Raw genomic sequence first — 23692 nt, forward strand, 5'->3', positions numbered from 1 at the left:
CATCTGCAATTTCTACTGTCTCTCTTAAGAGAATTTATAATGGGTAATGTAGAAATGGCTGAGAAGCTAAATGGTTTCTTTATTTGTGTGTGTTTTCACTGAGGAAGATACAAAAAAATTTCCAAAATTAGAGATCTAGGTGACTAGGGTGAATGAGGAATTGAAGTAAATTAGAATTATTAAGAAGGTTATCCTGGAGAAATTAATGGAACTGGAAGTTGATAAATCCCAGAGACCTGATTGTCTATATTCTAGAGTATTGAAGAAGATAGCTAGAGATAGTTGATGCATTGGGAAAAATCTTCTAATATTCAACAGATTCTGGAATGATTCCTGCAGACTGGAAGCCTGCATATGCCACTGCACTACTTAAAAAAAGGGTTAAAGCAAAAGTGGGAACTACAGACCTGTTAATCATAGCAGAAGTATTAGAATACGTCTTAAGAATGTCATAAATGGGTGCTCGGATAAAAATAATCTGTTCGGGCACAGCATAAATTTGCAAATGGAAGTTCAATTTTGACAAACTTGGAGTGTTTTTGAGAATGTTACTAACAAAATTAATTTAGAGAATTGATGGATGTACCTGTAGTTTATTTAGATTTTCAGAAAGCTTTTGAGAAGGTTCACTCACAGAAGGTTGTCTAGCAAATTAAAGCCCATGATATAGCAAGTCATGTGTATGCATGGATTGAGGACTGGCTAACAGACACAGCAATGTATGGAAAAAGTGGGTCAGTCTTGTATTTCATGGCTACAACACTTGCTTGGCAATAACCTGCTGACTAACACTCAGAGTTTGTGTTCCACCAGGGCCACTCAGCTCCTGACCTCATTACAAACTCAGTTGAAACATGGACAAAAGAGCTGAATTCCAGAGGTGAAATAAGAGTGACAGCACTCAACATCAAGGCCACATTTGACACAGTCTGGCATTAAAGGGATCTGGGAAAACTGATCCTAGGTATCGGGGGTAAAGCTGGCAACGTACCTGGCACAAATGATGGCTGTGGTTATGAGAGGTCAGTCATGTCATCTCCAAGATATATCTGCAGCAGTTCCTCAGGGTGGTGTCCTTGGCCAATCCATCTTCAGCTGCTTCATCGATGATTTTCCCTCTGTCATAAGATTAGAAGTAAGGTTATTCTGTGATGTCTGTGCAACATTCAGCAGCGTCCATGATTCGTAAGATACTGAAGTAGGTTATATGCAAATGCAGGAAGACTGTACAATATTCCGTTTTGGCTGGCAAGTGCCATCTCTAACAAAAGAGAATTTAACCATTGCCTCCTTGACATTCAGTGACATCACTATCTCTGAATACCTAGTATCTGAGGGTTGCTATTATCCAGAAACTGAACTGAACTAGCTATATAAATACAACAGTTAGGCAGCACTGGTTAGCATTGCAGCCTCACAGCGCCAGAGACCCGGGTTCGATTCCAGCCTCGGGCGACTGTCTGTATGGAGTTTGCACATTCTCCCCATGTCTGCGTGGGTTTCCTCCGGGTGCTCCAGTTTCCTCCCACAGTCCAAAGATGTGCAGGCTAGATGGATCAGCCATGCTAAATTGCCCATAGTGTTCAGGGCTGTGTGGGTTATAGGGGGATGAGTCTGGGTGGGATGCTTCAGGGGACAGTGTGGACTTGTTGGGCCGAAGGGCCTGTTTCCACACTGTAGGGAATCTAATCTAATCATACTTTGAACACAACAGCAGTCAGAGTCTTATAGCAAGTAACTCACTCACCGATTTTGAAAAGCCTGCTCACCATCTACAAGGCACAAGTCAAGACTGTGATGAAATGCTCATCGCTTAGCTGGATAACTCCAACAACAGTCAAAACGTTTGACATCTCCCACTGCAAAGCAACCCATCTGGCTGGCAGCACATTCACAAGTATTCACTCCTTCCACCACCAAAACTCAATAGCAGCTGTATCTACAAGATGCACAGCAGAAATTTACCAAGAGATCTGAGGCAGCACTTCCAAAAGTATCAATCATCTAGAAGGACAATGGTGGCACATGCATGGCAATACCACAACTAACAAATTCCTCTCCAAGCCATTCGACATTTGAATATATAACTGTTCTTTAAGTGTCACTGGGTTAAAATCCTGGAGCTCCCTCCCCAACAGTACTGTGGCCCGCCTACAGCAAGTTAACTGCCGCAGTTCAAGAAGGCAATTCACCAACACATTTCCTGGGGCACCTAGGGGCAGGCAATAAATGCTGGCCCAGCCAGCAGAGCCCACAATGATAATGGGAACTGCCGATGCTCGAGAATCCAAGATAATAAAATGTGAGGCTGGATGAACACAGCAGGCCCAGCAGCATCTCAGGAGCACAAAAGCTGATGTTTCGGGCCTACTAGCCCACAATGACCTTGAATGAATTTTATAAAATCATTCCTTAAGCTCTAGCTATTCACAATATATATCAATGATTTGGACAAGGGGACAAAGTGTAATATTTGTAAATTAGCAGATGATATAAAGTTAAGCAAGAATGTGTTATAAGGAGCATGTAAAACATTTTTAGGAGAACATGCTTGCTATTTGGGCAAGAACATGGCAGATGGAATATAATGTATTTACCAGGTTGATTCCGAGGATCGCAAGTTGGACGTGTGAGGAGAGATTGACTAGGTTAGGACTGTTTTTGCTGGAGTTGAGACGAATGAGGGGGAATCTCATAGAAACTTATAAAATTTGGATAGGACTGGGCAGGGTAGTTGCAGGGAGAAATGACCTAATGGCAGGTATTCCAGAATCAGGGATCACAGTCTGAGGATTCAGGGTAGACCATTTAGGACAGAGATGAGATATTGCTTCACCCAAAAAATGGCGAGCCTATGGAATTCATTACCACACGAAGCAGTTGATGCCAAAACATTGAATGTATTTAAGAGATGACTAGATATAGCACTTTGGGGTAAATGGGATCAAAGGTTATGAGGAGAAAGCAGGATTAGGCTGTTGAGTTGGATGATCAGCCATGATCGTGATGAATGGCAGAGCAGACTCCAAGGGCCGAATGCCGCCCTCCTGCTCCTAACGTTTATGTTTCTATTTAAATGTTAGATCATCTATTTGGTAGAATGAACAGTTGTATGAAAGATCATAAGACATAAAAGCAGAAATAGACCATTCATCCCACTGAGCCTGCTCCACCATTCAGTGAGATGAAATGATGACTGATTTGATAATCCTCAACTTTGTTGACTGATTTTAAAAAAAAATCTGTCTGTCTCGGCTTTGAATAAATGCCATGTCCCAGCCTTGACAGTCCCATGCAGTAAAGAATTCCACAGATTCACTGCACTCCAATAAGAAATTCTTCCTCATCTTTAACTTGAATTAAACTTGTTTCTGCTCGCATTCACATTCTCTGTCTGCTTTCTGTCAGCTCTGGCTCTATGGCTTCATCCCTATGATCTCTGCTTTTATCTGCAGCTCCCATTTATGTCTATTCAAACATGTCTATTCAAGCTTTTGATCTTAACTTCCTTCTTGTTGGTATTTCAATCAAGTGTCACAGGTCACAGACCAGTACAACTTCATATTCAAGAAAATGGTAATAGCTTCCTTTTATAGGGTAGGCAAATGCATAAAAATCCTTTTAAAATAATTAGACCCTCCACCCTCACAGATTTTCCCTACTTACTGCTTCCAGATGAAAGGTCAACACAGACCCAAAAAGATTCGTAAACCATATGTAATGGATGGACATCACATTCTTTAAGAATTTCTGAACTGTTTTTTCTATTTCTCAAAATGTTGCATTTTGTGTAATCTGTTGTTGCTCTTCATCCTTTAAATTTAACAGCTTCATCTACATAATCTATTGCTATTTTGCAAAAATAGTGATACAGAAATAAAATTTATGTCAGTCTACCTAAAAACATGGGTGAAATGTATTCAGTAAATGCATTTTTTCACTCTGTGACCCTAAACATAACTTTCTGTTCAATTTTCTTTGCCTCCTTATTTCTTGAAGTCACCAATTTGTATTAGGCTGTACTTCATTGGTGCCGGTACTCTCTAGCATCTCTTCACTTCTTCATTGAGACATCTGGATAGTAATTACTGGACAGCCATGAAGCAAGCAGTTACTGTATTAAACGTACTCTACAGTTACTGTATTACCTGTCTCATCCACATGTTTATGCATCTGTCAAGAGTTGCTTTTTTGAGCATCAGGAATCTCCTTTGTTCAGTAAGGGACAGTGAAGCTAATTAGGAACTAACCTGGGATGCTACTGGTTTGAATGGCTCAGTGGCATGTCAGACATGTACTTATTTATTGAATCATTGAACAAGCATTCCAAAATGTTGCAAAAGTTTTCTTGAAATTAGCTCCCAACTTAGCTAGTGAGTCATTCCTGCAGTGGTTACCGATGACTGTGTAACTTATACATTTAGCTATTTAATGCAGGCACTGATAGCTTCATGTACAGTGAAGTGAAAATGGGAATGACAGGTTGGAATGTGAGTGCACAGACATGTTTTAAAAAGACCTTTTAATTTGGTATATGTCTGCTGTTGATATACTAAACTTTTGAATAGTCATGCACAGCCATTGTTGATTTCTCTTTCTTCTGTTTAGGCCTACTCTCACAATTTAAAAATGTGATCTGCCATGATGTATGGCTGCAGATGTCCTCACACTGCTATCAAACAATAGAGCCACAGTGCTGTATAGCACGGAAACACACCCATTAGTCCAGTCTGTCCATGCCAACCAGATATCCTATACAAATCTAGTCCCATTTGCCAGCATTTGGCCCATATCCCTCTGAAACCTTCCTATTCAAATACCCATCCAGATTCCTTTTAAATGTTGTAATTGTACCAGCCTCCTCCACTTTCTGTGGCAGCTCATTCCATACATGCACCACTGTTTGTGTGAAAAAGTTGCCCCTTGGGTCCCTTTGAAATCTTTCTTCTCTCACCTTAAACTTATATCCCTAGTTTTGGACTCCCCCATCCTGGGGAAAAGACCTTTGTCTATTCACCCTATCCATGCCCCTCATGATTTTATAAATCTCTATATAGTCTAGCCTCAGTCTCCAATGCTCCAGGGAAAATAGCCCCAGTCTATTCAGCCCCTCCCTGTAGCTCAAACCCTCCAGCTGAGGAAAATTCTTGTAAATCTTTTCCAAATCCTTTCAAGTTTCACAACATCATTCCTATAGCAGGGAGACCAGACTTTACAGAAATTAATGGTTATTATGAATAGTGTCTGTAGAAATTAATTCGTTCTTCTAATACAGTGTACCCACTAAATGGTTGAACAAGCACCTTGCTGAGAAGTATTTAACAAAGGTAACTCTTCTTAAATATGCAAACAAATTTTCTTACTTCTTTGAAAACACTAGTTAGAAGTGTACAATTCTGCTGATATTTCAACTCGACCTACTTCTCTCGGAGTCCCTATTTCTGGATGTCAGCAAGCTAATCACCTGGAGAACATCAAAGCCTAGCCAATTTTGGTTCTTGCCCCACATTCACATCTGAGAATTTACATCACATGGAAGTTTTCACCACATGGCAAGCAAGAGCTAACATTTTGGCATGGTTTCCGTGTCTGATTAAGCCAATTCACCTACAGTGTTGAGTCATTTTAGCTAACTCAGCACAGGATGGAACTTGTGTCTCTTACTTTGAGCATAATTTAATGACCTACTACTTTCCTTCCTACGCAATCAATACTTGCTTCTACTCTCAGTCAGTCTAGTTGAAAGAGTAACCTGTTTTGCTAAATATCCTGTAATCCACCACTGTTTGAAGCAATATATTGAAATACCAATCAATTGAATTTCCTTCAACCGACTGAATTTGTGGGCAGTAGCATGCATATTTACAATCCAGAATAAAGTTTAAATTTTCTGGATGAAATCTGTAATTAAATTGTTTTACTTGTGACTTTGTTTTTGGATAAATTAATTTGTCCTCAACAAAGTCAATTACTTGTACCAAGAGAAAACTTGAAAATATTCAAGCTGCAGGGATTCACTTTGAATGAGATCAACAGAATTCCATGTGTATCTTCAATGATTTGGAGCTATGTTGATGGCAATCAATGTACAGTATTTTTTCTTCTCTGTAATGACTCCCGATCATTGTTATTTAATGATTGCACTGTGATATTCATAACAAACCTGCATAGTCTGGAAATTGAATGCAATGGATGTACACACAAGGAGTGCATTTGATCCTTTTAAGAGCCTCATCCTTTATGCCATATTCTCAGAAGCCATAGAGTTCTCCAGAAAGCACAGTATAAATTATATGACAGTTTATGGATATTAATTTCATTATTTTGTATGTTATTGAGTAGATCAAACAAGTTGCTCTCTCCTGTATGCACAAATCTCACAGAATCTACTTCCAACTGCATAATGCAACAGACAGTTCTGGCAGACAATTCCTATCATAATTCTTCATATTCTTGAAGATCTCTAAGATCTTTGGCAAAAGCAAGACGGTATAATTTTTGCTCCATTCTCTTAATAGTATTATTTTCTCATCTGCCAAATGATAATACCTGAAACACACCTGTATATATTAGTTAAAACTTTTATTTATGTGCAAATTCTGATGACAAAACTATGCCTGTTAGAATATTTTAGTAAAACTTTTGCAATAACAATTAGTGAACAATTATAATGGGAATCTGAAAACAGGAACAATTTCTATGATGAAAACCCTCTATAGCTTCAGATCTCAGACCATTTTTAGTGCTGTGGTGTTTGCCTCCTAGGTCTATCTGCAATTTTGCTTTTTTCATGAGACTTCTTAGGTGTATTTCTCAAATTAGATAAATTAATTTTACAATTATAATTGAACTTATTTCGATTTCTAAAATTGATTTTACTTCTTTCCTAATTTCTCTTCAGTTTTTCAGATTCTTTTTGTTGGCTTCATCTCCATTGTACTTCCTGGCCCAGCCCTACTGTTCTTATACATCTTCCTTTACCCTACCATCTACAAATGCCTAATTGACCTAGCTGCACAATTTCTGCCACCATATTGATACAGAATATGATGTTCCTGCTTTTCAGGATTTTAAAGATAGTGTGGCTGCAAGGGATGCTGGTGAATTGTGGAGATGCAGCCTGGTGCAGCCCAAGAGCTGGTTGCATGTCTCTGAGCATTCAGTGTCTTTGCTGTAGCATTACAAGGATAGTACTGGTAAGTGGATTGGCAATGTTCCATGAAGGTTCTTTAGAGGTTTGGATATATCAGATGCCGATACCTGTGATTGTGTGTGGGCATGGATGATGGTTATGGAGCCTGACCTGACAAGTGGTGCACGGTGTTCAACATCAAGATCTTTTGGAGCAAGTGGTGAGCTGAGTTCCTTCACTCTTGTTTCCATGTTAAGCCTTCTCAGCATCTAGCTTGTTTAGTAAATTTAATAAAATAGAAAGGTGAATATTGATGAGGCAAGGTGAGCCATTAATAAAGGTGTTTAACTAGCTTTAATCACTCTTAAGTAGTAAAATGGCAAATCCCCATTAATTAGAAATGAAGAACAGCTTGCTGGAAGTCCTGAGGAAATTAATAGTAGATCAAGAACAGGGACTGAGCAAAAGTAATCTAATAAAACATTGATAATGAGGAAATTAATGGAATTAAAGTTTGACAAATCCCTGGAACCTGGTAGTTTCCATCCAAGGGTTTTAAGGGAAATTAGGGAACACATTGTAGACGCCTAACTCTAGTTAGGATCTGCAGAAATTCACTAAAGATTCTTAGACAGTACCTTACAACTTTATTGACCACTTCTATCTAGAAGGACAAGGATAACTGATATATGAAAACACCACTGCTTGAACATTCCCTCCAAGCTATGCCCCGTCCTGACTTTGAAATATATCACCATTCCTTCACTGTCAGTGAGCCAAATTCCTGGAATTCCCTCCCTCATGCCATTTGGTTCAACCCACAGCAGGTGGATTAGAGTGGTTCAAGAAGGTAACTCACTACCACCTTCTCAAAGGCAACTAGGGACGGGCAATAAATACTGGCTGGCCAGCCAGCGATTACAATATACCACAATTGAATAAAAAGGAAGTCTTTCAGTGTTCCTTGGTTGCAGAGGTCATCCGTCTGGATTGGAATATTGTATATGTCACTCTTTTATTTTAAGAAGGGCAAAAGAGGAAAACCAGGGAATTACGGACGAGTTAGCCTAACTTTAGTAGGGAAATTGTTGGAGCCCATAAACCAGGATGGGGTAACGGAATGCCTTGAACATTTTCAGTTTATCTGTCAGAGCCAGAGTGGATTACTGACAGATAGGGTCATGACTGAGAAACCTTATTAAATCTTTAGAAGAAATGACTAAGATAATGGACAGGGGAATGTCTATAGATGTTGTTTATATAGACTTCAGGAAGATATTTGATAAAGGCTCATGTTAAGAGATTGTCAATAAAGATGCAAGTCCATAGAATTGAACGCAGATTATTTATAGCTGGGAAATTGTTTAAGTGGTCGGTGACAAAGTAGGGATAATGGGTAGGTACTCAAATTGGCAGAATGTGGCAGTGGTTCCCACAAAAATTTATGTTGGGGCCTCAATTATTCAAGTCATGTATTAACAACATGGATAATGGCATAGATAGCCATATCTCAACTTTGTGTCATCAGCAGATTTAATGTGGCATTATAGACAATGTAGATGGCAGCTGAAAATTACAGAGGTACATTGATAGACTATGTGAATAGGCAAGCATGTGACAGATGGAGTTCAATGTAAGCAATTGTGAGATTTTCCATGTTGGACCAAAAAATAAGACATCAGGATACTGTCTAGATGGTATGAAGTTAAATACGATGGATGTGTAAAGAGACTTTGGGGCTCAGGGACATAGACCTTTAAAACATCACAAACATGTGCAGAAAATAATCAAGAAAGCAAATGGAATGCTGACCTTTATATCGACAAGACTGAAGTACAACGATGTAGTTGTACAAAACCCTGGTTAGGCCCCACTGGAGTACTATAAGCAGATTTGGGTACCATTCCTTAGGAAGGATTTATTGACCTTGGAGGGAGTACATTGTAGGTTTACAAGAATGATACCTAGACTTAGAAGTTACATTATGAAGAGAGATTGTACAAATTAGGGCTCCCTTTCTCTAGAATTTAGAAGGTTAAGGGGTGATCTGATTGAAGTCTTCAAGATATTAATAGGAAAAGACATGGTAGATAAAGAGAAATTATTTCTACTGGTTGGGATGCTAGAACTGGGAGGCATGGTGTGAGAATTGGGGCCAGACTCTTGAGAAGAATTGATAAGAAACACTTGTAGACACAAAGATGGTAGGTGTTTGGAACTGTCTTCCACAAATGGCAGTGGATGCAGGATCTTTTGTTATTTTAAAACCTGAGATAGATTTGTTTTATTAAACAAAGGTATTAAGAGGTATTGGCCGTAATATAAGGTAGATATGTGGAGTTAGACCACAGATCAGTCATGATCTCATTAAATAGTGGAATATCTTCACTGCCCACTCCTGTTCCTAACTTGCCAATGCCTTGTTAAATATGTGCCTCTTGTGGAAAGCATAAAAGGTGGAGCGAGATGCTCCTGATGTCAAGATAGGTAATCAGTGATGAGACAATATTTACAATGAAAAATTTTTGAGAAGCTAGATCAAAGTTCAATGGAACACAGAAGATGACGCAAGGATCGAATAGAAGTATCCAAAGGGATAATTAATGAATTTTTAACTAGGCATAATAAATTTAGAATTACATTAAAAAAAACACAAATGAGGTTCGCAGTCTCTTTTCACTCAGAAGGGTGGGAAAGGGAAGAATGGAACAGTGACAACTATTGCTGAAGCACAATAGCCTCTATTGGACTTCGTTCTGTGTTGAAAGTTTGGATTCTGAGCTTGCACAAATAATGACTGAGAATTAAACACAAAGTAAATCATAGTTATAGCTCTTGGAGCAAAGGCAGAGTTGCAAGGCAGGAATTCCAGAGTTGCAGACTCTGAGCATCAGGTGATTTGCTTGCTTTTAATTGAGAATTTTTAAAAAATTTCGAAGCTTTAGACTTTCTGTTTTTAAACTTTTTCAACACACCTCCTAATCCATGAATTTATTATCATGAACTTCAAAATAACCTTGCTCCTGTGGAACATTTCTGATCCCTGCAAATATCTCTGTTCCTAATTAACCTAACTATAGCCAAAATCGCTATTCACAGCTTTTGTTATTGGTTGCTTCACCTCCATTAGCACCCATCACAAAAACTTTCAGAGTACCTGACTTACAAAAACATCAATTTGTTTAAAACTGCAATTCTCAGTATCCTTGCACTAATTCCATCTGCTGACGTCAGATGTCAACCCTTGACGTCAAATGTGCCAAACTCTAATCTCTTGGATTCCTCCTTCTGCTGACTTAGTAGCGAGTCATCAACTGTTTTGACCCTACTTCCTGTAACTAACTGACTAATCTCTGATCTGCCTCCTTTTTTAAATAGAAAAGAACTATATTTTCAATCATTTTCAGTTGTTTCTTCTTCCATTTTACTTCTGTCAAATATCTTGATGTCTATTTGCATTAGACACACTGTTTATTGCCTACATTAGCAGTCTTGTTTTGAATCACAAGGACTTATGTTCGAGTGCTGTATCAGAGACTTGTACACCTAACCTAAGTTTGCAATTCACTTTAGCATCTAGGGAGCTCTGCATCATCAGAGGTACCGTATCACGAATAAGTCATAAAGTCTACCATATCTACCCCCTCTGGACAAAAATTATTCTTCTCTACTTTTTGAAAAAGTATAGAATTCTCCTGGTGCCTTGCGTAACTTGCAGTCATACAGAAGAGTGGGAGAAGGCCACTTGGACCTTCGAGCCTGTCCGTCATTGATTAAGATCATAGCTGATTTGATTAACCCACAGTCCCAAGTACCCCTGAATTTTTCACGCCCTTACTTATTAATAAGCGATCTACCTGTGCACTAAGAAGATTCAAGGACTCACCTTCCATTGTTTTTTTTTGAGGGGTTTCCAGAGATTTATCCCTCTCTGTTTGAAAAAACTTCTCCTTATCTCCGTCTTAAATCTGCAACCTTTTTTTGTTTGAAACAATTATTATATTTTGATCACTTGTTCTATATTCTCCCCCAAGACAAAACATCCTTTCACACATACACCCTGTCAAGACCCCTCAGGATTTTGTATATTTCAATCAAGTCAACTCATACTCTTTTAAATTCCATTGGATACAAGCCTAGCATCTTCAACCTTTCCTCACAATTAAAACCCCCAATTCCAAGTATTAGTCTAGTAAACCTTCAGAACTGCTTCTGACAACATTTTTAACCTTTCTTAAAAAAGGAGACCAGTGCCATATACAATACTCCAAATATGGTAGTAAGCCATTTGACCATTCAAGCTTACTCTGCCATTCATTGAAATAATGTCTGGCCATCAAACTCTATGCCAGATATCTGCTTTCTCCCCATGCCCTATGATCCCTTTAGTTCTAAGAACTATATCTAACTTGTCTTTGAAAATATTCAGTGTTTTGGCCTCAGCTGTCAGATATTTCCACAGGCTCAGTACTCTCTGGTTGAAGAAATTTCTCCTCATCTCAGTCCTAAATGGCTTTCCCTGTATCCTGAGACGACGACCTCTGGTTCAGAATTCCCATTGGCAAACGTCCTTCCTGTGATTAGCATGTCTGAATATGGTAAAATTTTCTAGGTTTATATGAGATCATCCCTTATTCTTCTGAAGTTCAATGAATATAGTCCTGACAATCCAGTTTGGCAAACTTTTGATGCAGTTCCTACACAGCACATTCTTCCTCAGATAGAGACCAAAACGGCAAGCGTCCAGGTATAATCTCACCAAGGCTGTGCAAGACCCTGTTCCTGTACTCCAATTCTGTTGCTATGAAGGGCGACATACCATTTGCCTTCATTGTTGCCTGCTGTGGCTGATATACAAGGGCATCTAGCTCTTTTGAACTTCCTCTTTTCCCAATCTGTTGCCATTCAGATAATAATCCACCTTCCTGTTGTTGCTATAAAATGGATAACATCACATTTATGCACATTATACTTCATTTTATAGAATCATAGAATCCTTACATTGTGGAAGCAGACCATTCAGTTCATTGAGTCCACACTGACCCCCAACGCATCCCACCCAGACCCAACCCCCTACCCTATTCCTATAACCCTGTATTTTCCATGGCTAATCCATCTAGCCTGCACATTCGCGGCCACATCAGGCAATTTAATATGGTCAGTCACCTAACCTGCATATTTTTGGACTGTGAAGGAAACCAGAGCACCCGGAGGAAACTCATGGGGAGAATGTGCAAACACCACACTGACATTCACCCTTGGGTGGAAATGAACCCAGGTCTCTGGTGCTGTGAGGCAGCAGTGCTAACCACTGAGCCACCGTGCTACCCCAAACGGACAAAAAGAATTTGCCCACCCACTTAATTTATCCAAATCACACCGAAGCATCCCTGCACTCTTCCAGGCAGCTTCGTGTCGTCTCCAGACTTGGTGATATTACATTAATTCCATCATCTAAATCATTAATATATGCTATAAGTACTGGGGATCCAAGCACTGAAACCTGTGGTACTCCACTAGCCACTGGTTGCCATTCGGAAAAACTCTGCTTCCTGTGTGCCAATCCATTCTCTATTCATGTCAGTACACTACACTGAATCCTATATTTTTAATTTAGATGTTAGTCTCATATGTGGGACCTTGTTGAAAACCTTTTGAAGATCCAAGTAAGTCACATCCACTGGTTCACAGTTACCAATGGTGCTAGTTATAGCCTTGATAAATTCTAATAGATTTGTCAAGCATGATTCCCCATACTGACTCTGTCCAATCCTATTATTGTTTTCCAAGCCTCTGCTATTACATCATTTATAGTGTACTCTAGTATTGTTCCCACGACTGATGTCAGGCTAACCAGTCTATAATTCGCTGTTTTGTCTCTCCCACCTTTTTTAAATAATAAGGTTACATAAGCTACCCTCCAGTCCATTGGAACTGTTCCAGTCTTGTAGAATCTTTATAGATGACCACTGGCGAAAAGTACCAGGCGGTACTTTATGTTTGGGGAGGAAGTTGGTTAAGAGCTGTGGAGCAGGGAATGGCCGAGATGCAGTGGAGGGCTGCCTGGATGAAGAGGGGAGAAAAGAGCATTGTTTGAAAAAGTGGACATTCAGGATGCTTTCCCTGTCACCATAAAAGATGCAACACCTGCCTACACACCACCTCCCTGACTTCCATCCAGGGCCCTAAACAGCTCTTCCATGTGAGACAGAGCTTCACCTGCATCTCCTCCAACCTAGTGTATTACATCCAGTGCTCCCGATGTGGTCTTCTCTACATTGGTGAGACGAAACGTAGACTAGGTGACTGTTTTGCTGAGCATCTTCACCTGGCCCATAATGGCCAAACTACTCCCCCTCGACATGTCTGTCTTTGGCCTCCTTCAGTGTCACACTGACTTGGAATGCAGATTTGAAGAACAACGCCTTATCTTCCGTCTAGGCACCCTGCAGCCTGGAGGACTCAACACTGAGTTCTCTGATTTTAAATAACCTTCTCATCCATCCCCCGACTTCCTTTCCAGCCCCACATCCTCCCTTCCATTCCACTTTCTGACCCTCCTTTCCAGCCACCAGCCAGATTTACCCCTCCCATCGACCAACCACCAGTCTCCACCTATCACCACCATTCTGCATTCTGCCTCCACCCCCACCCCCACCCCCATCCCAGCCTCCTATTTGTCTACCCTCATAATAACTTACCCTTTTTTAAGTGTCAGGGGCCTACATTTGTCTTCACTAATCTGTTCTGTTCACAGACCTGTAAAAGCTTTTACAATTAATCTTTATGTTTTGCTGCAAGCTTACTGACGTACTCTATTTTCCCTGTCTTAATCAATTCCTTTGTTCTGCTTTGCTGAAATCTAAATTGCTCCCTATCCTTAGGTCTGCTGCTTTTCTCGGCCAGTTTGTATAATGTTCCCTTGGATCTAAAAACAATCCCTAATTTTCCTAATTAGTTATGTTCAGCCCACCTGCCCAGTTTTAGTTTTGTGCTCCTCAGGAATGAACAATTTTTGCTGATTCCCCTGCGGACTCTTTAAATGTTCGCTATTATCTACCCACTATCTCCCCGTTCAGTAGTGTCCCGCTATTTATCATAGCCAGCTTGGAGCTCGTTCCATTGTAGTTTTCTTTATTTAGGTTCAGGGCCCTAATCCCAAAATCAATTACGTCACTGTCCATCTTAATGAAGAATTCCATCACATTATGGTACAGGCTGGATTACCAATTATTTCTTTCTTATTACGCAATACCCAGTCTAGGATGGCCTGTTCTCCAGTTGATTCTTCAAAATATTGTTCCTGAAATTCATTTCATACACACTCCAGGAATTCCTCCTTCGGCATTGTTAGTGATCTGACTAGTACTTGACTTTATGCCACATTTCCTAAATAACTATTCTGACATTTCTTAATTGTCTGTAATGCACTTTGATTTGTCCTAATGTTATGAACCATGCCGCACAAGTGCATTTTTTTTTATTTTTCCTTTCTTACGAACTCAAACTTTAGTATTGCATTTATTATCGGTGAATTAGTTCATCAGTGTTCCTGTCTGCAACTGTTGTTGCTGCCGTAAAGTATTTGTTGCTTTTAATTCAGTTATTGCAGCAAATGTAAGATATGTATTAGCTGGCAAGTAGGAAATTGTCATTAGAGAAGTTGAAGAAGACTGCTAACTGTTCTCAGACAGCAGTCCTTGTGTTTCACTCAAATTGTAAGAACTGCCGATGCTGGAGTCAGAGATTGTAGAGCTGGAGGAACACAGCAGGCTAGGCAGCATCAGATGAGCAGGGAAATGTTTATGTTTGCTCTGTTTTTCAGATGTTCTAGCAAAATTGCCTCTTCAGTTCAAAAATGGGGAGTGCTGGAAGAAACTCCACAGGTCTGGCAGCATCTGTGGACTGAAAAACAGAGTTAAAGTTTTAAGTCCAATGTGACTCCTCTTCTGTTCATATCGGACTCAAGACATTAACTCTGTTTTTCTGTCCTTGGCTGCTGCCAGACTTACTGAGTTCCTCCAGCATTTTCTGCATTTGTGTCAGATTTCCAGCGTCTGCACAATGTCTTTTATTTGCCTCTGTAAGCTGAGATCTTTAATTTAAGGTGCTTGAATTAAAGCTAGCTTGCTATAAAGCAGCCCTTGCTGTGAGAAGATTGAAAATCTAGAAATGACCTCAAATTTTCTCTGCCATCATTTTTCTGATAGCAACTAACTTGGGAAGGGATTGTTTAAGGTAAAGAATATAACGGACCATAAACATCGGTATAAACTGCTCACTGTTAAAGTTCTGTATGGGAAAGTGTGCATTTTTTAATGTTTGTTTTGAGAATCAGTAAAATATCTTTCTGTAACTGATTTACTTAGTGCTGGGTGTTCATAAATGCTTGCTTTGTAATCAATTTGGATTTTGTTGACCATCATCAATACAGTTACCCAAAATATAAATACCTAAAAGAAGTCCCTCCCAGTGTGGTCACACATGCATCACTTTCTCTTTTCTACGGAGCTATCGTTTATACAGTTTTGGATGTGTTTTATGATGCAGCTCTGAAACCTAGCACTTTGAACATTAAGTGAAGCTAGCGAGTTTTGAGAAGATTTGTAGCTTAGGTTGAGGTTCTGGATGTGAGTTTGCTCGCTGAGCTGGAAGATTCGTTTTCAGACGTTTCGTCACCATTCCAGGTAACATCATCAGTGAGCCTCCGGTGAAACGCTGGTGTTATGTCCTGCTTTCTATTTAGCGGGACATAATACCAGTGCTTCACCGGACGCTCACTGATGTTACCTAGAATGGTGACGAAACGTCTGAAAACGAACCTTCCAGCTCAGCGAGCAAACTCACATCCATTAAGTAAAGCATCAGGGCAATAAAATACAATTGATATTAATAGAAAATGAAGACTTAGTTTTAACTGAGACAAAATATATTTCTAAATCAAGTTAGGACAAATCTGCTCACTATATTTACTTGCATTTCAGATGCAGAGTTTAAATATGTTGTTTAAACAATCATTTTCATTTCTGTAGTACTGTTATTATTTTACACTATGAGAGGCTTAAATCACGAGTTGCAAGTGTGTGCAAATTATGAGCTCGTTTAAATAAACAAGTTTATTGCCCTTTTTTAGAGGTGTCTTGTAATATATGTCATACAAGTAACATATTGTAATATGTTTAATTCTTTCTATTTACAATATTTAAAACACCCTCCTTTTCTCACAGTTGAGACTTTCTTGTTGAAGACTGTCCATCTCCATGTGCCCCTTTATTACTGCCATTTTGGAATTGTAGTATTTATTACTCTTGGTACTGTTTAGTTATTGCCCAAAGAAGGCCTAATTCAGATTAAGGAGGAAATTTGTGTCATTCCCTTCCCTCAAAAGATTTTTTTGAGGTACAGCGTTCTGCTTACATAAAGCATTGCTTCTTCATAATTCATTTAGTAATTGGCTGTTAGTTCCCTATTTTATTTTGCTGCTCTTCCCTCATAGTTCATTGTAGGTATTTTTCATCAATCTGCTCAGAAATATGATGACACAGCTGTCGAACAGTAGAATTTGAACTCCGTCCTTCTTGTCTGTAAGGATGGTTACCAGCATTATTGAAGAAATGACTTCCATGGTCCATTGTAGATATATATTAATCAACCTGTTCAGATGTGTTATGATCTACCTCTGGTGGATCGAGTGGGGCTTGAACCCAGACCTTCTGGCAAAAAGAACCCTAAATATTCCATTGCGCACTTGCATCCATCCCATCTCCCTTTCAATTCAGGCAAGTAACTTTGTTACTTCTGTCAGTGCTTCCCACAGCTTTTATTTCTGCTGTGATACCATTCTAATACTTCACACTTGTTGCAAGCCCAGATGCAAATTGATGGGTTGTGGGGAAGAACTTCTGAGCAGTGTGAGCTAACTGTTGGAATATAGACTCAAAAGCAGTTAAGACAATTGCCGTTTTGTAGGCTCCGCTAATGTCAGCAATTAGACCTCAAGTTAATTGAATAAAGTCACACCCTCAGGCAGAAACAGACCGTGCACATTTAAAAGGGCCTTTCAGCCAATCCCAGCACTGTCAAATCTGAGTCTTCACTCTTTGACTGCCACTGTTGCCTCGGAACACATACCAATTGCTCGGCTCAGTTGCAACTCACAGTTTGGTGATCCATGTTCTACTGTTCGCTGTACGAAATTGATGGTGGATATGATGGCATCTTTTACTATTCATCAACATTTCACTGGTAGTTATGCTGTTCCATCAAATCCTTTCCTGCTTGCCCACACACCTTTGTTTGCAGAGGAAATCTTTATTTGCAGTGAGTTGTTCTTCCCATATGAATATGGTATTTATGTGCAGGAAATATCTAAAATGTTTCTGTTTCATGTAGCTTGAAATCAAAATTTTATGGGTGTTTTCATATCGGTGCTGTTGAGTTAGGGTTCCAAAAGCCTGGTTTTTCATCAGCTTGGTCCTGGTCTTCAAATCACTAATTCTATCACAACTGTGAATGAGTGAACATGCTTTCAAACAACCATTCTCTAAAAATCTAAATAGAAGGAAAGATGATATTTAAGCAGCTAATGTTTATGGTTTGCAATATGTGGTTCAAGCTGCATTTTGAACTTTTATTTAGCGTTTCTCTTAAATTGACTACAATCAGTAACTTTTGTGTAAACCTGTGTGCTTACCAAAGAGCCACTTTATGCATGTTCCCTCAAATTGTTGCAGCCATTCCTGTTCATGCAGTTATCTCTAAAGAATAGCAATGCATTGAACCAAGACCAAACAAATCCAGATTGCAATGTTTTGCTATATAATTCCTAGAATACTGTGAGTTAGCATGTTATTTAGGTCTGTACGTACTTCTAATTCTACTTTATAATATTTTCAGATGTCATATACAAAAGATGTGCGAATTTCGAAAGCTGAAAAGGCCTTCAGTACACAAAGGGTTAATCCCCCAACCAAACAAGTGAATATCCTTTTTTTATTTGTTTTTCTAATTGTGTAGGGCATTTAACCTTTGGAGGACAATTGAAAGCATGTTTCAAGGTTACTTTTAGAAAATGCAATACTATCATTAGAAAATTACAGCATAAATAATGACAAAACTGCTGCTGTGCATCACAAAATATATCGAAAAGCTGCCAAATAAAAATTTGGTCAAAAGATTGAATCGTTCTTCTCAACTGTATGATGATCCCTTTGTTCCTGTGATATCTGTATCTGGGGAAAAGTTGAAATAAATGTAGCGTAAGACTTGAGTTGTTTCCTCAAAGCAATATTTTAGAAACTGTTAAACTATTCACCAGTGCTGTCAAAAAGCTCCTTGAGACTGTCATCTATATTTTATATTAACATTTGGGTAAGTAGAGGGAGCCATTAAGTTAAATTCTGGGAACATGACAAATTCTAAAACAAACAAACAATCTGAAGATATTTCTAAAAATGTCCTTAACTATTCTTCAAATAAAAGTACTCTTTGCATATGAGGAAAGCAAAGTTGTAGCACTGTACACCAGGGATGGTGGAGAAAATAACATCTTAATTTATTTCCTCTTTTACTGTTAATTGACAAGCAAATGAATGGTGGCTCTGTTTGGGCTCTGGATACTTTGTTGCACAGTTTGTAAAGCTTTCAAGCCCCAATATTAGTGCGTAAAACCAACAGTGTTTGCTCCCAAAATCAGTTTTTATTATCATTTTTTTCTCTGTGGGGTAATTGGGACTTAGCAGCACATTAAGAGTCTGGTAAGTGACATTCGTGTTTTGTTGTTTTGACCTAAGGAAAGCACGGAGCGTTTTTGCCTTCTCTTATTTGTCACACTAATCCCTTTGATGTTTGTATTGCTCTAGAATTCTATGTATGGCCATGCACAATGGTTAAAAGGGTTTTTGCTGTTTCTTGACTCGTCAGTTTAAGATTCTGCCGTTTTTAAGTAAATTGAATGGATCTCCTTCATTATCATTTAAATGAGCCCTGTATCCTTCCAAATGCTGAAATTTGAATGTGGTTGTAAAGCTGTGATAATTTGAAATATTCATTCCCTCAAGGGTAACATTTCAGAGGCACTGAATGCTATTGTTACAGTTTCTCATATTTTTTCGGTGAGATGGGAAAATAGACTGGTAATTGTCTGCTGAGCCTGTAGAATTGGTGCTCCAGTTAGTCAAGATATTGGCTCTAATTGTCATGAGGGGGTTGCTGATGAATCATGGTGTATGCGTGCAGCAGCCAGGGCCAAATTGAGTGATATAGCCACAGCAATGTGCAAATTGGCAATTATTAGCACAGCAGAAAGGCTGGCAGGTGTAGAATGCCTCTGAGCTTTTGATTGAAATAGGAAATAGCAAAATTTCTGTGATGAAGACTAGCTGATTGGGGCTGATGAAGCAAGTAAGGCTCGCTAACTCAGAAACCTGACTGAAGTGGCAGTAAACCGATTATTCGAATATTTGATTAAATTCTGACTACAGCACTGGTCGATTATTAATTTCATAGCTGAATACTTTTTCTGCTAGCACATGTTTACTAAAAAGCCAATGATTAGTACCTAATTTATGATAGAAAATGTTTCTTCAGCAGCTTCTCTGCTGCTTTTGTGTCATTCACAATAATCTGTGTCAGTTTATCAAACAGATGGTCATTATTGGCTGCTGTCCATTGGAGTTATGATGGCATGTATACTTTACACTAGACAGTTATGATAGAAAAGCCAAGTTTGTGGAAATAAACAGACGCTGGAATATTCTGTAAATTGCTCCATATTGCATCATCAGTGTTCACTTCCACAAATTCTGATTGAAAGGTTTCTGTAAGTGTTGCCACAAAGTATCTGACAGACCTGTATTTGCAATATGCTTTTGTGATCTCGGATGTTCTAAAGTTTTTCATGATTTATTTGCGTTATTCTGTCACCTGAGGTAGACAGTGGCACTGACGCCAGCATTTATTGCCCATCTGTAATTGGCCTTGAATGGAAGGGTTGCTAAGTAATTTCAGAGGGCATTGAAGAGTCAATCACATTACAGTGGGTGTCATATGTAGGCCAGAATGTTGGTAAGGATAGCAGATTTCCTTTTGGACATCGGTGAACCAGATGATAGTTGTCAAGATCATAATTATTGAGACACATTCCAGACTTATTAAATGAAATTAAGTTCCACCAACTGCCCATTTGAGCCCACCTCTGACCATTAGCCTGGACCGCTGAATCCATAGCCCAGTGGTATTGCTACGACAACATGCCTCCTTTTGGATAATGGAGTACATTGTGTAAAGTAGATGATGCAACAACCAATTTGCATACAGCAATCTCCCACAAACAGAATTATGATACTAGCAGATTTAACTATTGTAATGATGTTAATTCAGGGATAACTATTGGCCAGGACACTGGGATAACTTCCCCTGCCCTTCAAAATAGTGCCAATGGGATTTTTTACATCCCAGAGGGAATGCACAATTAAAGTCCTATCTCGAAGATGGCACCTCTGACAATGTAACACTCCTTCAGTACTTCCCCTGAGTGTCAGTTCAGTTCTGTGGAGTGGGACTTGAATCCACAGCCTTCTAACTCAGATGGAGAGCAGTACGACCTGAGCCACGTCTTACACACTTTATTTACCACCAGTGTTGTTCTTTTCTGATGCGAGGATATTGATACCTTCTGAGGTACCATTTCACAGGTATGAGTACCTCTGTCTAGTAGTTTAGGAAGCAAGCATTGACCCAGATTGGCATTGCATTTGAATCCGATACTTTTCTTACCCAGATGTTACACTCTCACTTCTCAGAAATAAATTGCTCTTCATTATATCCACTCCCTGTATTAGAAATGTGGAACACAAGTTGGCCGTCCAACACCGTAGTGGCAGCTAACCTGGCACAGATCAGCAGTTGAACTTGGGAACTTCTTGTTAGTGTTGGCCATTAATGTACAACCTGGTACAGTTATACTTTGAGCCACACAGGGTTTTGTTTTAAGGAATGCGGAATTCCTTTCCACTTCAGATATTTTTGTTATATCATTTTACAGGGAGCATTTATGTAGCATGTTATTATTGCGGGAAAGTAGTTAAAGCAGTACTGTTAGAAACTAAATGTGATGTATTAAATAAACAAAATATTGCAATATAGAGAGAATTCAGCACATTCAAACCCATGATTCTTCATCAAATAGTATAAAATATCAGCACCTCTTTGGATGAACTCATTATATATCTGGCTATGAAGAATGTCATGGAAATTCAGTGCAAAACCTAATGTATGTTCCTCTTCTTTTTCCTCCCACAGAGTTCAGCTCATTCCTTTTCAGGACGAGGATACTCTGTAAGTCATTTCAAATCTTTGAATATTATACATAAGTTCTCTTGGGTATCAGTGCTGTGTTTCAGAGCTAATGGTGTATCTTATAAAGTATACGTACACATATAACCACTTAGACAAGGTAATGAATTGAATAAATAGCCTTTTTGCCTGGGATTTCATTACATGACAAAAGTAATGTTGATTCCTGGTTGGTTTGTAAACTTCCTTTAATCATCAAAAGAAAAGAGCTGGATTTAGCCTTACTTGGTACATTTTAAGTGTTTTTCTCAATCCTTTTCCCTGCCTTGCAGATGTTTAAATTTCAACCATTTGTATGTTGTGAGCCTTTTGTTTTGATGCTTTATTTCTCATCCTGGAATCCTGAATTTACAGGGCTGTTGCTGATTTAAGGAAACACTGTTTAACAATGTAAATGACGCACGTGTTCATGATCTCTGCATCTTGTTTTTGTTCTCTGCATGTGAGAGGTTCAGGCAAGAGTACACTTATTGCCCGTCCATAGCTATTATAAGAAGATAAAAGTGAGATCTTGCCCTTACTAGTTTACTTGAGCAACATAGTGGTACTGCTGGCAACGTAGCACTCCTTCAGTACTTCATGGAGTGTCACTTCAGATTCATTTGGTTGGCTCTCTAGGCTGGGACTAGAACTCACAATCATTTGATTCAGAAGGGAGAGATCAGATAGCACAAGCAGATTTCTGAAGGGCCATTGAATTTCACCTATTTAAAGAATAAATAAAGAACTGCGGATACTGGAAATCAGGAAAAAAATCATAAATTATTGGAAAACCTCAGCAGATCTGACAGCATCTGTGGAGAGAAAGCAGAGTTAACATTTTAGGTCCAGTGACCCTACTGCAGAAAACTGCTAATATTAGTTCAGTTGGCTGGATACTTGATTTGTGATTCAGAGCAATGCCAGCGGGTTGGGTTCAATTCCCACACCAGCTGAGCTTGCCATTAAATATTTTCCTTCTCGACCTCTCCCTTGCTTTAGTCTTGGTGACCCTCAAGTTAAACAATCATTAGTCATTTCTGTCTCATGAGAGAGCTGCCCTATGATCTGGCAAGACTATGTTGGCTTTACCCTTTTATTATTGACCAGCAGAGATGGCGGCAGGGTAAGGCGCTCCGTTCAGAGCTCTACTCTGCTCGCCAGTTCTCTTTCTTTTTCTTTCTTCATCCGAGCTTTTATTTTCTCCTTTCTTCTCTTTGCCTCTATAATAATTCTATCACTCCATCACCACCCCATTTAACCATCCACCTAAGAAGAAGGAAGAAGCCTGGTCACAGCCAGGAACCACAAGGTGGGAGCTGAATGCGCGGGATGTATCCTGCAGCAATAGCAGATTGAGCATGGGCCAGAGCCACAGCAGCGAATCAAGAGTGGGCTGGTGAGGCAGCTGAGAGCGGGCCAGTGAGGCAGCCAGAGTGGGATGCCGGCAGTGGCATAGCGTGGGCTGGAAAGCCCAGTGTGGGACTCTGGTGGAGATGTGGCAAGGGCTGGAAAGCCTGGAGCGGGACTGCAGCAATGGAAAAGAAAGTTGGACTCTCTTAATATTTTTCTTATCATATTCTAAGTTAATGATATATGGCAAAGGTACACTGTTTTTCACTATTTTTACATTGAATACGCATGACAATAAATGATTCAATTCAATTCAATGTTGAAATGCAGCACCATTCTGATTCTGAGATAACAAGGTGTAGAGCTGGATGAACACAGCAGGCCAAGCAGCATCAGAGGGGCAGGAAGGCCGACGTTTTGAGCCTAGACCCTGATTCTTCTTGCTGTCCAGCCCGAAGATTTGAAGGAATGCAGTTTAGAATGGAAGTTATTCCATAACAATAGTTGTTTGAAAAGTTGCTTAATAAATCAAAGTTAGCCTTTTCACATAAAATCGTGCATGATGGTCTGACTGCATTATGGAATGGACCAAAGATGTGCTACTTATGTATGCAACCTTTTAATTTACTGGTTGAGGCTGTCTAGAGGCAAACCTACTGGTGTTTCTGAGTTATTTCTGTGGTTAGCATTTTACAGTGATTGATAAAATTTGGTGTTGTCATAAAATGATAATGGTGTGCTTCAGTGAATTTTGTTTTTACATTCTACAAAATGTCAAACAATAACTCCACTGCATCTGGAACCTTACTGTAGTGATTGTTGAATTGTATATGGCTGAGTTTAAGGTAATATCTCTGGAGTGTGTATATCTTC

General features: G+C 39.3%; 1 protein-coding gene across 14 annotated transcripts in view; it reads left to right on the forward strand.

The window, feature by feature from the left end:
• Positions 1-23692, forward strand: part of fbrsl1 (fibrosin-like 1) — a 955204-nt gene that overhangs the window by 466478 nt on the left and 465034 nt on the right. For 13 of the 14 annotated variants that reach the window (XM_059654893.1, XM_059654894.1, XM_059654898.1 and 10 more), the window contains exons 4-5: positions 18029-18109; positions 21434-21469. In XM_059654893.1, the coding sequence (XP_059510876.1) occupies positions 18029-18109; positions 21434-21469 (117 nt within the window). The remainder of the gene's footprint in view (positions 1-18028; positions 18110-21433; positions 21470-23692) is intronic. The other variant, XM_059654901.1, reaches the window with a different exon arrangement.

The sequence above is a fragment of the Stegostoma tigrinum genome, chromosome 26 (assembly GCF_030684315.1).
Source record: "Stegostoma tigrinum isolate sSteTig4 chromosome 26, sSteTig4.hap1, whole genome shotgun sequence".
In the NCBI taxonomy this organism is placed as follows: Eukaryota; Metazoa; Chordata; class Chondrichthyes; order Orectolobiformes; family Stegostomatidae; genus Stegostoma; species Stegostoma tigrinum.